Raw genomic sequence first — 14,339 nt, 5'->3', positions numbered from 1 at the left:
GTGTGGCCCTGTACCAAACAATGGACTGGACTTAAGTCCAATCCAGTCTAGTGCTCTACCAAACAACTCAATAGGACTTGAAGTCTAGCCCAATCCAAGTCAGTCCAATCTAACACTTTAAGTCCAATCCCAACCAGTTCAGTCCATACCACCAAACGGAGCCTAAGATCTCAGCCCTTACTTCTCCCTTCCTCTGTTTCACCTCTTTCCCATTGGAACCCACCCAATGTAAAATCTAAAGCAAATTTAAAATTGAATTGGGCATGTAGTTTTTATTTGATTATATTTTTCACGATCATGACAAAGTTTCGGTGGTTAGCGGGCAATCATCCCTTAATTGAATTGAAGAGGACCTGCTACGTGAGACCATATTGCATATGACTTCAATAAAAATAGGAAGAAACTCTGTAACTAATTTTTTAGATAAATAATATTTGTCAAAGCTTGTTAGAACCTCATTAGCTAGTTCAATTGTCATGTCCCCATTTTTCCTGTATCCGTCCAATCCTTTACTTTTGATTTTGAGAACTAAAAAACGTGCAAAATGTAGAAGTATCATTCTCATAAGAATGGTTTAGAGGGTAATTAATTTGATACTCCATTATACTCCATGAATACAAGATTTTAAGTGAGTTGGGGATTATGGAGTTAGAGAAAAGGGTGAGTTAAGGATTAGAGAGTTAGCCAAAGAGAGTTTTGGTGGTTGTACAATTTGGGTATCCAACATATTTAATTTTTAATTTTTTGGATACAGATGAGTATAACTGTTATTTTCTTAAAAAAATATAAACAAAAATTCAATGGATTGAGTGCAAAATAGAAATCCTCTTCCTTTAGAAATGTACTGCAAAATCCCAAAGTTAATTTTCCATTTCTCTTGGCCACAACGTGGTAGACTTTTTAGCCGAACACACAACCTTTGTTTAGTTACAATGGTGGGCTCTTTCTTTTGGGGTACAATGGCGGTCTTAAAGCCTATAATGTACAGAAGAACCTAGCTCTATGTTGAAGCATAAAATTGAATAAAACGTCCCCACTCGAACCTTATGGAAAATGTAGGAAAGCTAGGAAAAAAATATATCTTAACCAGAAAAGAATCTTTTCCTTGATTGCTAAGGGATAAATCCACCGGAATTTTTTTTTACGAAGAATGCGAATTAACTTGACAAAGTATAACATATAATAAATGCCTGTTTGTCATTACTTATTTTGAGCTATAATCACTTTCCTTTCACAGTGTTGGATATCCATACCTTTTGGTAAAAGAGAAAAAACCTGCTTTTTGGAGGAAATTGATGCCACATACAGCAGTTTGGAGAAGTGGGTAGGCACCTGCTTTCAATTTCCACTTCTATGGAAATCAGATGCGAAACCGGTGTGAGTTAATGAATATTTTTATAATACCTATACTATCCTTATGTCTCTTTACAATTTACGTCACATATCCCTTCATTCCATTCAATCTTTAATTCACCCATTCTGTCCACTTCTTTTTTTCCTCTTCACTCGTTATCATTTCACTCTTCAATAATTAAATAAAGAGATATTTAGTAATATACCCATTCTTAGCACTAAAACTATAAATAAATCATACACCATTTAATTTTTATAAACAAACAAAAAAAAAACTCAAAAAATGATAGCTGGCACTATTGAATTTAATTTTAATTATTAAATTACTTTGATGTCCTATTGAGTGTTTTGGGCTTTTTTATGAGGTTTTAGAGTTGGGTTTATTTTAAGAAATCAATGGCAGTTTTGTAATTTAAAAGAAGTGAAAAATCTTTTTGTTATGTTGTAAATGGACTTTGGGTGTGTTTCTAAAGTCCATTTTATATAGGATTTTTTTAAATAATAATTTTAGCTCCTATATCGGGTATAATAGTGAATCTCCCTTAAATAAATACCTTGGTGGGTGTGCTTTTTTCATTCTCCAGGAGTGGCATAGATAAGACAGGATGCAGCAATTACCTCCTTTCCCTTACAAGTATTTTTTTTGTACCTTTTTTTTTTTGCTGTAATTATTCTTAATGTTTATGTTTTTTTTTTTCTGAATTTTCTTGACTTTCTCCTTTGAATCGTTTTTTTTGGGGCATTTAGGTGAATGATATATTGATTTGGAACATGGTACTTCAAAGACAAATAGTTTAGAGCATTCAAGGACAAATATTTAATTTTCAACATGATATTCTGTTTAATTTATGATCGAAACAATTTTTTGGGTGTGATGGTTAAGAAATATATTTGACAAAAGAATTGTTTATGTCAAAGTAAAAATGCTACTAAACAATTGAGAGAAAAATTCATTTTCAACATTATGTCCTTTTTAGTCATTATACACATACCACAACACTTTCACAAAAAATTTTACCAAACACTCAGAAACTGATTTTTGTACAAACAACAATTTTAGTAGCCAAACTGGCCCTAAGTGATGGATACTGCTTGCCTCTACTTGTAAGGAAATATTACTCATTCTTGCGAATCACAATTTGACACATATGCAAAATAATTCATCAAAAACACAAAAATAAAAAATTATGAACACATGTCACGTTGCTATTGGTAGGAATTTAGGAGCTTCTACTTACATGGTAAGGAGGGAAAGCATTTTCCATAAGTGATTTTACTACCACTACCACCACATGATTAGTACACAACACTTTTAACATCCTGTCTATTTTAGTCATTATTTACATTTACAACAATTTTATATTAAAATTTACCAAACGGTTTTGACACTGCTTTTTGTACTAACAGCACTTTAAAAATATTGTTTACCAAACATGGAGCTACTTTACTTTACAGCTAATTATTTTTAAAGCACAGCAGAAGCAACTTTTTTTTTAAGTGACAGCAATCCCAAACTGAGCCTAAGACATTTTGTAAAAAACCTCACACCTTCCCACCTATATGCAGGTGATTAAGAGCAGTTAATTTTGCTTGTATAAAAAAAAAGAGTGAAACTATGGAGACCAAAAATTCCGTTTGGCCTTTTCATTTTGGACTGACACTTGTTCATGTTTTTATTTTTATGTTGACCTCGTTTATGTTTACGGCCATCTATATAACACAACATCGAATAATTTCTCGTCACATACAAAGTAAACATCATCTTACATTGTGGACCATTGAAACTTTCATTTCGACCTAACCAACAAATGCTATAGGGAGCGTTATTTTTGGTGCGTTCATTGTCAACTTCAGTATTGTCAATTATATGGTCATAGTGTCCAACAAAAAAAAAATTTATTGTCAACGAATTTGTATATTGTACCCTGAGTTTTCAATTGTGGACTAATACTACTTTCATGCTATTTACTCTACTAATTTAACAATATTCTTTTCCTTTCCTTTTACTTTTTGGAATGAGACGACTTATGGGAGTATATAAAATAGTTGAGGCAAATTATGTGTACTGATTGAATTGATTTGTCAGCTTGACAAATTATAAGATGCACAAGCAATTACTCCACTTTGACAAAACTAAAGAGAATCCTCTTTTGGAATTCATGCATATTTATTGGTGCTCTGACATAATACAATATTCATAAGAAATGAAAATTATATACAATATGAAAATATATATATAAACTTTTGGAACGATTTCTTCAAGCACGTCGTTGTGTGATTTCCACAGTTCTACGACGTTGCTTTCTTCGTACCACTTTCACAAGCCAATTTGGTTTTCCGTTAGAGAGTACAAGATATCCCACAGATATTCCAATTACCACCCCAGATGCATACCCCATCAACACTACCTTCCAAACAAAACCATTCCCATGCTCCAAGTCACCCTCTTGTCCGAATGATGATGGTGGTGATTGATGTGCACCACATGTTTTAGAAAGTGGCAATCCACACAATCCTGTATTTCCACTATATGAATCATTTTCAAATGTATCAAATTGCTTGCCATGAGGTATGGACCCCACAAGTTGGTTTTCTGAAACGTTGAACTTTGATAGTGATGTCAACTTTGTCAATTGCCCCGGAATCTCACCAACAAGTCCATTTGAAGAGAGATCTAACCATTCAAGATTGCTCAATTCGCCAAATGAGGGTGGAATTGTACCTGTAAGCTCATTATTTGAAAAGTTAAGCCCCTTCAATGATTTAAGCTTACCGATTACATTTGAAATCTCTCCTATAAAACTGTTGTTTGAGAAATCTATACTTGTGAAGAAAGTTTGGATCTTCACCATTTCAATTTCGAAGCCTTTAATTGTCACCACCACAGTGTCGTGATAGTAGCCCTCTCCCATATATTTCAATTCATGCTCTTGTGAGTTTATCATGGCAGCTAAATTTTCAAAATATTTTGTTGGCAAAAGACCGCTAAACAGATTGTGGGAGAGGTCCATGATGCGCAATTTTTGGAATGGAAACTTAGATTTCGGATTTCCTATTGCACCATGGAATTTGTTAGACCTCAAGATAAGAACTTGCAACTTGGGAAGAGATTCCAGCCAATTAGGGAAGGTGTCATGAATTTTGTTGTTTCCCACGTCTAGAACTTCCAAATCTCTACATGTGAGCAAAGATGGTGGCAAGGGTCCTTCCAATTGATTTCCATCAAGGCCAAGATTTCTCAAAACGTTTCCCTTAGAAAATGTCATAGGAATCATGCCATCAAATTTATTCTTCCTCAAATCCAAAACGGAGAGGCTTTGACTGAAGTTTCCTAAGCATTGATGAATTTTACCACTCAATTTATTATTAGACAAATCAAGGATTTGAAGTCTACTCAAGCTGCAAATGGTTGGAGGCATCTCTCCAGTCAATTGGTTGTTTGATATGAAAAAGAAAATTGTGGAAGGTGGTGGAATTGGAAGCTCTCCTTGGAGCGAATTGCTGCCAAGGTTAAGATATCGAAGGTTTTTCCATCGAAACTGTCTTACAGCACCTGTGAAAAAGTTGTAAGAAAGATCCAATTGCCTCAATGAATCTTTAGCCACATCCGACAACCATTTGGGAACCTCACCTTGAATTTTGTTGTGGGAAAGGTCTAATGTCTCCAAGTTTTGTGAGGCTCTTAGAAAGTATGGGAACTCACTTATGTTGCAAGACGACAAAGCTAGGATCGAAAGTTGAGGCCAAGTGTTGTTACTCAAATGGTGGAAACTCAAGGATAGATGGTTAGAGGAAAGATTAAGGTAAGAAAGACTTTGGAGTTTTGAAAACTTTTCCAACTCTACAATGCCACTCAAGTTATTGGATGATAGATCAATCTCTGTAACCTTCTCAAGTTCAAAGATTGATCTTGGAATCAGGCCATGCAGCTTGTTATCACTGAAATCAAGCAGTGTCAAAGAATGACTAGTTTGGAATTCAATGATGTCACCGCTGAGTTGGTTGCTTGCCACGCTAAGAACCTCCAATGATGGCAAACTACCTAACCAAGATGGTATTGTTCCGTTGAGTAAGTTCTCATATAAATCGAGCTCGGTTAAGTGTCGAGGAATAGGAACCACCTGTTGTTTTTCTGAAAAATCATACAAAGAAGAGATCGATGTCGAGTTTCTATCAACTTCTGGAAATTGACCGACATAATTGTTTCCACTAAGATCCAAGTTAGTGAGTCTCTCAAGCTTCAGAAGCGACCATGGAATTTGGCCTCCGAAACCGTTATGTGAGAGGTCCAACTGCATGATTTGTGTGAGGTTACCAGGTAATGCAGGATATGGTCCTACAAAACTGCAATTTCTGAGAGACAAATCTCTCAAAGACTTGAAATTTCTTGTCAGATGATGCCAATCTACTGAGATTCTAGTATAAGAGAGCCGCAAGGTTTCAAGTGGACCGCTCCAGTTAGACTTGGGGAAATAACCTGTGAGATTACGGTTATAACCTAAATATAATAATCGAAGGTTTGGTCGGCGAAAAATGCTTTCTGGAAATTTTCCTTGCAAGTTGCACCTGGAGAGTCTAAGAGTGTTCAAAGAAGAAGACAAATTCTTGAAGGAATCAAGTACAACTGATGACATGTCAACAGTGTATAGATTAAGCTCCCTAAGATTGGTTAGGTTTTTTACAATTCTGTTGAAGCTAAGAGTATCTAGTCTCACATTAGGTAGCGAGAGATTGAGTGAAACTAAGTTGGAAAGGTGGGAAATTTCGGGGGGGACTGGCCCGTTGAAATTAGAGAAAGAGAGGTCAAGGTAAGTCAAACTTTCAAATCCACCAAACTTGGACGAAATTGGGGAACCTCTGAAATCATTATCCGAGAGGTCTAACCTCTCGAGATGGCGAAGAAAGAATAAGCTGCAATTGGAATGGATATTGCCTTGAAGGCCACTAAGACCAAGGTTGAGACCGATCACATGACCAGTCACCTTTCCACAAGTGACTCCCCTCCATTCGCAACAATCCTTGCCTTTCTCCCAAAAAATAGTCCTACTAGAATAGAAGGAGTTCTTGAATTGAAGCAAAGCAAAGCTATCGTCAGGATGGCATAAATGCCTTGAAGACAGAGAAGAGGAAGAGTTAGCTGATGAACAAGTATTAAAGAGCATGAAGAGGAGGCACATCCATGACAACCAAGCCATCTTTCTTCCAAGATCCAAAAGTATATATATGTTTCTACTAAAAATGTTGTGAGGAACTCTATACTGGATATGTTGATATTTATAAGAAGCTTAATGAATAGTAATTTCTCTTCTCAGCAGCCATTCCGAAATCCAAAAGTATATAACAAATTATTAATGTCTGACTAAGTCCACAGCAGCCATTCTGAAGACTTTGTCTATCTCTGTTAACGTCGCGGTAAGGTTGTTCTCCTGCAACAAAAGTTGACCTTAATTCTTGGTCTCATTGTGCTGATAAATTGACATTGCAGGTGAAGGCCTGCGTCTCTATTATCTAATTGAAACAAATTTGCACCAAATGACTTGGGGAAATTGTTGGCCAGACATGGAAGATATTCTTGAAGATGGTATGTCTGCATCGATACGTACGTACAATGTTTCTGCTATAATTGAAAGGCCACTGCTACAATAATATGCAATTTGAGTGGTGTTTAATCAGACCAGATTGAATTATAGGGAAAGCAACATTGACGGCAAATGCTTGTATTGTATGTGTCGAGTTACCTTTACTTTCTATGTAAATAATAAAAGTCCTTGGCGTATGGATTTCGTGTGATTGCGTCTGTTTACTGGTCATATGATTCCAAAATTACATTAAGAAAAGGTCTAGTTCACGTCATTTTGTTTTTTATTCAAGACTTTTTTATTCTTCAGTTTTTATTTATACCGACACATAGTTATCATCGATGGATCTCTCAAATCATCAAAATGATATCAACTCAAACACTGACACGTTAACACAACACGGACACGTGAAATACCATTCAAGGACAGCACTATCAACCACTAAATAGAAAGAGAAGAAGGGCATGGCGGACATTTATGAAAGATATTTGAAATTTCTCTTGCACAACTGGGAAAGCACTATATCGGATGAATGATTATGACTTAAATGAGACCAAGTTATTTGGTGATTATGACTTAAATTTACAGTTGTATTTTTCCTTACCTATGATTGAAATATTCTATGAGTATATGAATTCCTCCGTGTTAAAATGGGCACCTTAATTTTCAAAGACTTCAAAGGAATAAATAAATAAATAATTTCAAAGACTTGCTAAGCAGGGAATGAGTAATCATAAATTAACCATCAAAGTCGTTCTTGGCGGTTTCGCTTGTCTTTTCACTCTCTATCTCTACCTGAATGACTATTTTCTAGGCCTTAGGCCTTTAGTCCAATATTTGAATGAACTTTCAGAGCAAATAATACAGGAAAAAAAGGAAAAAGAAAAAGAAAAAGAAGCAGGGTTGAGAAAGAAAACAGTACTCTCAAGAAAAAATGGTTTAATGAACAAAACAAACATGTTAATGTTATACATTAATATCATTTGGTAGAGATTTAATTCTTCGCTAGCTGCTACACCAATTTGAAGTGCTGACAATTGACATTGAGGGTGAAGGCCTGCGTCTATTCATGTAATTGGAAAAAACCTAACTGATACAATACTACATCAATTACATGTACAATCAGCATCTCAACACAGAAAAAACTAAAAAATTCGGAAAAAGACTTAGATCTGAATAAATACATACCTCAACATTGATGCAAGCTCCAATCCACCTCCAAAAAATCGTGACGCAGCACAGAAGCACGGGTAAAGGGAAATTAAATGACAACCCTAAAGTTCGATGACTCATTTTAAACTGACTTCGATGACACGTTTTAAAATGAGTGCAGCTATTTCCACCCACCATATAGATTTTAAAAAACACAATCCTATTTTTTCACCCACCAATATTCCTAAAATACCTTCTAATTATTACCTCATTTCCTCCCTCCTTTTATTCTCTGCTCATGTCTTCTCTCTCTAACACACCACACATCTCTCTCTCATTTTTGTTGTATCTTATTTTCCATCTCTCACGCTTCATCTCTCTCTTTCATGTTTACTATACAAACTAAAACTGTTTTTTGTTGTATCCTCTTTTTTTTTTTTTTTTTTTTTTTTGTTGTAAATATGGATATGTGAATATAATCATATTTATGCTCTTAGCTTCCTAGTATTGTAAATAAACTCTTTCTTCAAAGTTATCCAAGGACCATAAATCTACTGAACTTTGCAGTAAAAATATATATATATAAAACACCCATGCAAAACACATGGAAATGTCAAAGAGTACAAAGCCAAATAGATAAGGGAAAAACAATAGTACTCACCCAATTCACATGTCTCACCCTCAAATTTGTTAAAAGAGACCAAGTTCAATCATTATCATATGCTATTGTTTCTCTGGTTATGACAGCATACCTTGTTTCTCTTTCTTTTTCCTTAAGTCATTTTACAATAAGGTTAAATTTATCTTTAAAAATTTAAAGATAAGATGGGTGGGAAAATAGAACAGGTGGGTGGAAATAGCAGCACTCTTTAAAATACGTCATAGATAATGACATTTAATGACGTGGATTTTCGACGAGTCATTAAAACTGTGTCATAAAAAGACATTTTTGTTGTATAATTGATGCTCAAGCATGATTTTTCATATTTGAAGTCCAATTTTCTGATTTTGAATTTCTTCATTTTTCTAAAAATTTTTCGTATGAACAAGCCCATGTTTTTTTCCTACATGAAATCGAAAAAATTCAATAACATGGAACGATCGCACACTAAGAACCTCAACTCGCACAAAAAAGGGAACAGGAAAATCGTACTCATTAGCTATGTGAAATCGGTATAAGAAATAGAAAAAAAAAAAAAAGAGGAATAGAGCTCAACGACGCAAAACAGACACATGAGTAAAATGAATGAAACCTACAGTTTTGGAAATATATACCGCTTTTAGGTGAATAAGGGCAAAGTTGTACTTTTCTAAACCCAGACTAACAAAGCCCATAATACATGGGCCAGTTATTGACGTAAAACCAACAAAAATATAAAATCACTTTGAGTAAGGCCTAAAACTAATCCTAATTACTAAAGTTTTTGTTGAGCTAAAGCTAAATTTTCTAATTAGAAATATATGCTTCCAAAACAAAAAAATTGTTGTGTAGTTTTTTATTTTCTTTAAAAAAAATAGTTATACAATTTTAAATATTTTTAGTTATAGTGACTTAACGGAAACTTTAACAAAGTTAGATGTAGGTGATAAATTGTAATAGTTTAAAAAGTTCAAGTGGTTAAAATTAAAAATTAAAAAGTTCATGTGGTGATTATGTACGGGCCGAAATTTTCATGTGTTATTGATGCAAATGGAATGAAAATATTATTGACACATTGGCGGAGTTATCAAACAGCCCCAGAGAAGTTGCAAAAAGAGAATTGCTTATGACGTCATGACTAAAAGAAGTTACAATTATCAAATGCTTAAACAAAAGAAATCATATTTAAGACGAAAAAGAAGAAATTAGAACACAAGTATAATTAGGCAAGCCTAGCTACTCAGTGGATCCATGTTACCAGCAAATGGAAGTGGCGGGACCAAAAAGTGGTAATGTATGTTTAGGCCTATTTGCAACTAGATGGAACAAGTTAACCGCTTTTTGGACAGGCAAGAACCATAAAATATACTAGCTTGATTGGAGAGGGTGAAAGACATAACACATTTATCTCTCCTGGTTGATATTTGAACCTGATTTCGATGTGGACCAAAAATGTAGCTATTATACATATTTACTAGCTTGACCAGTCACGAAAGATTTATAGAAGTCTATAACATATTTGAGGCAAATTGCGTATACTAATTGAATTGAATTGTCAGTTATATTTGACAAATTACAAGATTCATAAGAAATTACTCCACTTCGACGAATGTAAAGCGGATTCGCTTTGGAATTCATGCATATTGCTGGCACTTTCACATCATACAATATTCATAAAAAATAATACAATATCAAACTATGCTTTCTTCAAACACTTCAGTGTGTGATTTGTAAGAAGGTTTATTACATTAAACCTACTGAAGTGATCTTCTAATCAACTAAGGATTGCAAAGACTCATTGTTTATCAGGGACTCAAAACCTATCTCGATTAGGAAGCCTCTAAACAGTGTTTAAGAAGGATAATGAAGGCTTAAGGGTTCCGAGTTCTACAAGGATTGGAACAGATTAAACCTATAGCATGAAGGATATCTCTAAGTGTTTCTTGATGGGCAAGACACTTAGAGAGATGCATATAAATAGAAGGCTCCTTCCTAGATCCGAAACACAACAAAAGCTAATCAGAAAATTCACCCATCAGAGTTATAGCTATCAAGATCGGTTTCTAAGGAGAAGAGCTTCTTTACCTTCTTTCCTTGCGCAGCCAATCTGTTTCAGCATCATCAGATCTGCTCCAGCACCATGACGGATTCAGGTTAGTGTTCTATGTGTTATAGCTCTAAAGTATTTACATGTGGTATCAGAGCATGAGTTATATCATGTTCTACCTAACAAAACTCGTGCAGCAAAATTAAGAGAAATAACTGACAGTTTTTTAAGTTATAAAGTATGAACATGATAACAGTATAAAGTATGAACTTTATCATGTTCTTGACGGTTTCTACAGATCATTGCTTACAGTTATTGTGCAGTGATTGAGTAAGCCAAAGCGACTCAACCATTGTATGATCACTGTATTCAAGGTTTTATGATCAGAATTTGCACCATGATGCAAAACATGTCGAAAGGCTTTCTGTCTAAAGATGTAAGCTGTTTGATATGTCTTGCATCATGGTGGATCGACATGGGACATGGATAGATATGGATTAGTTAAAGGTTTTCTTCTGTCTAAAGATGTAGAAGATCTTTTGCTCAGGAAATTCACATCTATTCGTTTTCCAGTGTCAATAAGCATGCTTGATTCACTGTCCAAAGATGTGATTAAGTATGTTTGATTAAAGTTCTGGGGAAAGTTGTATGTATATATATAAAGTGCTTATTTTGTTCTAAACATGTACAGTCAATCATAACTCGATTCGAACTCTCACTGGCTCAAATTATAAGAAATGGAGAGAAGATGTGGAAATTGCCCTTGGACTTCTGGATTATGAGATGGTTCTTACTGATGAAGCTCTATCAGTGCCTGCGAGTGATGCATCTGCTGAGACTAAAACTAAATATGCAAAGTGGATTAAGGCCAACAAAATGGCAATTCTAATAATGAGGAGGTCTATTTCAGAAGAGGTCAGAGGCAGTGTTATCGAAACTGAGAATGCTAAGCTATTCATGGAAGCTATTGCAGAAAATTTCCAAGGATCCAAGAAAGCTGAAATAGGCACACTCATGAGCCAGCTGACAGATATGAAATACAATGGAGAAGGCTGCATAAGGACTCACATTCTGAACATGGTTGAAATAGGAAACAAGCTAAAAGCCCTGAAAGTCAATGTGGATGAGACCATGATGGTGCACTTTGCCATTAACTCTCTACCTAGCATTTTTAGACAACTGAAAACTACTTATATTGCTCATAAGGAGATATGGTCAGTTGCTGATTTGATAGGTATATGTGTGCAGGAAGAACAAAGTATTAGAAAGGACAAAGGCAAAGAACAAGTGTATTTCGTGCAGGATACTAAATTCAAATCAAGAGAATGGACCAAAAACAAGAATGCAGATAAGCAGCAAAAGAAAGATGAGACTGCAAAGGGGATGGGTCCAGTAGGTCTAAAGTGTTTCTTTTGCAAAAAGTTTGGACACTTAAAAAGAGATTGCAGGAGATACAAACGTTGGTTAGAGAAGCAAAAGGGAAAAGGTAAGCATGAAAATATCTCTGTAATCTATGAATCTAATACGGTTGAAGTTTTATCTAATTCATGGTGGTTAGACAGTGGTGCAACAGTTCATGTGACTAACTCTTTGCAGGGATTCAAAACAAAGAGGGTGCCAAACAAGGATGACTTGAAGGTGTTCGTGGGAAATGGAGAAAAAGTTAGAGTAGATTTTGTTGGTTTAGCTAGTCTTGAATTGGAGTCAGGTTTTATTTTGGAATTAGTTGATGTCGTTTATGTTCCTTCTATGACAAGGAATTTATTATCAGTTAGCAAGCTTGTAAAATCAAACTTACAGTTTGAGTTTGATGAGTCTGGTTTCTCCATTTTCAGAAATAAAAGTTTTATTGGTAATGGATTGTTGATTGATGGAATGTTTCGCTTGAACTGCAAATTGCCAAATCAAAATACAGAGATGATAAATATGTTAAGTTCGAAACAGCCATGTAATACAGAATCTTTCACACTATGGCATAAGAGACTTGGACATGTCTCGAAAGAAAGGATGAATCTGTTAAGCAAAGAGTTAATCCTTCCACCACTTAATCACCATGAACAAGATAAAACATGCATTGAATGTGCAAAAGGAAAATTGACAAATCTCAGAAAGAAAGGGGCAATAAGAAGTGAGAAACTACTTGAGATAATACACACAGATATTTGCGGGCCTTTTCCAGTTGATACACATGATGGTTTCAGGTATTTTATTACCTTTACAGATGATTTTTCAAGATATGGATATGTGTATCTCATAACAGAAAAATCCAAAGCATTGGAAATGTTTAAAATCTACAAAGCAGAAGTGGAAAACCAACTGGATTCTAAGATAAAGGTTGTAAGATCAGATAGGGGAGGAGAGTTCTATGGCAAGTTCACAAAAAAAGGAAGAAATCCAGGACCCTTTGCAAACTTTCTACAGCAAGAGGGTATTGTTGCACAATATACAAATCCTGGAACACCACAGCAGAATGGTGTTTCAGAAAGGAGAAATAGAACCTTAATAGAGATGGTGAGGAGCATGATGTGTTGTGCAAAGCTTCCTACTTTTCTATGGGGAGAAGCCTTAAAAACTGCAAACTACCTTGTCAATAGAGTTCCTACCAAAGCTACAAACAAGATACCCTACGAAATCTGGTGTAAAAGAAAGCCTAGCTTGGCTCATCTAAGGACCTGGGGATGCAAGGCAGAAGCAAAGTTGTACAATCCTATGCAGAAGAAGCTTGATTCCAAAACTGTGAGCTGTTTCTTCGTAGGATATCCAGATAGGACAAAAGGTTACAGGTTTTATTGTCCTAAACACAACACTAGATTTGTAGAAACACAAAGAGCAATCTTCATTGAGGAGGAGAAAGAAGAATTAGACAATGCAGATTTTGTTTTTGATGAAGTTTTGGAAAATCAAGAGACTGTAGAAGAAAATGAAACGACAGAAGTGATTGTTTTACCTTTTGTTACCTTGGAAGGAAACCAAGCCTCACCAACACATGAGGACAGAAATCATGAGCAAAATCCAGTGACAGAAACTCAACCAATTGCAGCAGAAGAAATACAAACAGATCAGCCAGCACAAGCTTCAAACCCACAACTTAGAAGATCACAAAGGCCTAAGAGGCCAGCCTTGTCGAGTGACTATTTTGTTTACCTACAAGAATCAGAGCATGACATCAATACTGAGGAAGACCCTGCAACCTTCAAGCAGGCCATGGAAAGTAACAAAAGTTCACAATGGTCTGCAGCCATGGAATCTGAATTAGAATCCATGAGCAAAAATGGGGTATGGAGACTAGTTAATCTGCCACCAGGATGCAAACCTATAGGATGGAAGTGGGTTTATAAAACGAAAAGAAATGCACAAGGACAAATAGACAGGTATAAAGCCAGACTAGTGGCAAAAGGTTACACACAAGAAGAGGGAGTTGATTACAATGAAACTTTCTCTCCAGTATCAACTAAAGATTCATTCAGAGTTATAATGGCTTTGGTTGCACATTTTGATTTGCATCTTCATCAGATGGACGTTAAGACAACCTTCCTAAATGGAGAACTAATTGAAGAAATATATATGA

At 35.3% G+C, this 14,339-nt stretch overlaps 2 protein-coding genes across 2 annotated transcripts; one reads left to right on the top strand and one right to left on the bottom strand.

The window, feature by feature from the left end:
* Positions 1 to 3,544: 3,544 nt before the first annotated feature.
* On the bottom strand, positions 3,545 to 7,057 carry LOC110758297 (receptor-like protein 6). Its single transcript, XM_021960122.2, has one exon. The coding sequence runs from the start codon at positions 6,546 to 6,548 to the stop codon at positions 3,612 to 3,614; it is 2,937 nt and encodes a 978-aa protein (XP_021815814.1). The 5' UTR covers positions 6,549 to 7,057; the 3' UTR covers positions 3,545 to 3,611.
* A 3,807-nt stretch (positions 7,058 to 10,864) lies between these two features.
* On the top strand, positions 10,865 to 12,402 carry LOC148294987 (uncharacterized). The gene is made up of 3 exons (XM_088252332.1): positions 10,865 to 10,877; positions 11,463 to 12,257; positions 12,368 to 12,402. Exons 1-3 carry the CDS (start codon positions 10,865 to 10,867, stop codon positions 12,400 to 12,402), a joined length of 843 nt encoding a protein of 280 aa, XP_088108458.1.
* The last annotated feature ends 1,937 nt before the right edge of the window (positions 12,403 to 14,339 follow it).

The sequence above is a fragment of the Prunus avium genome, chromosome 4, assembly GCF_965620075.1.
Source record: "Prunus avium chromosome 4, drPruAviu1.hap1.1, whole genome shotgun sequence".
NCBI classification, from domain to species: domain Eukaryota; kingdom Viridiplantae; phylum Streptophyta; class Magnoliopsida; order Rosales; family Rosaceae; genus Prunus; species Prunus avium.
The sequence above is the reverse complement of the archived record's forward strand: the minus strand, read 5'-3'. Positions and strand labels throughout refer to the sequence as shown.

Coding starts and splice junctions, on each gene's coding strand:
- LOC110758297 (XM_021960122.2), bottom strand. CDS start 6,548: ATGGCTTGGTTGTCATGGATGTGCCTCCTCTTCATGCTCTTTAATACT.
- LOC148294987 (XM_088252332.1), top strand. Junction 12,258..12,367: donor AGAGAAGCAAAAGGGAAAAG/GTAAGCATGAAA, acceptor AACTCTTTGCAG/GGATTCAAAACAAAGAGGGT.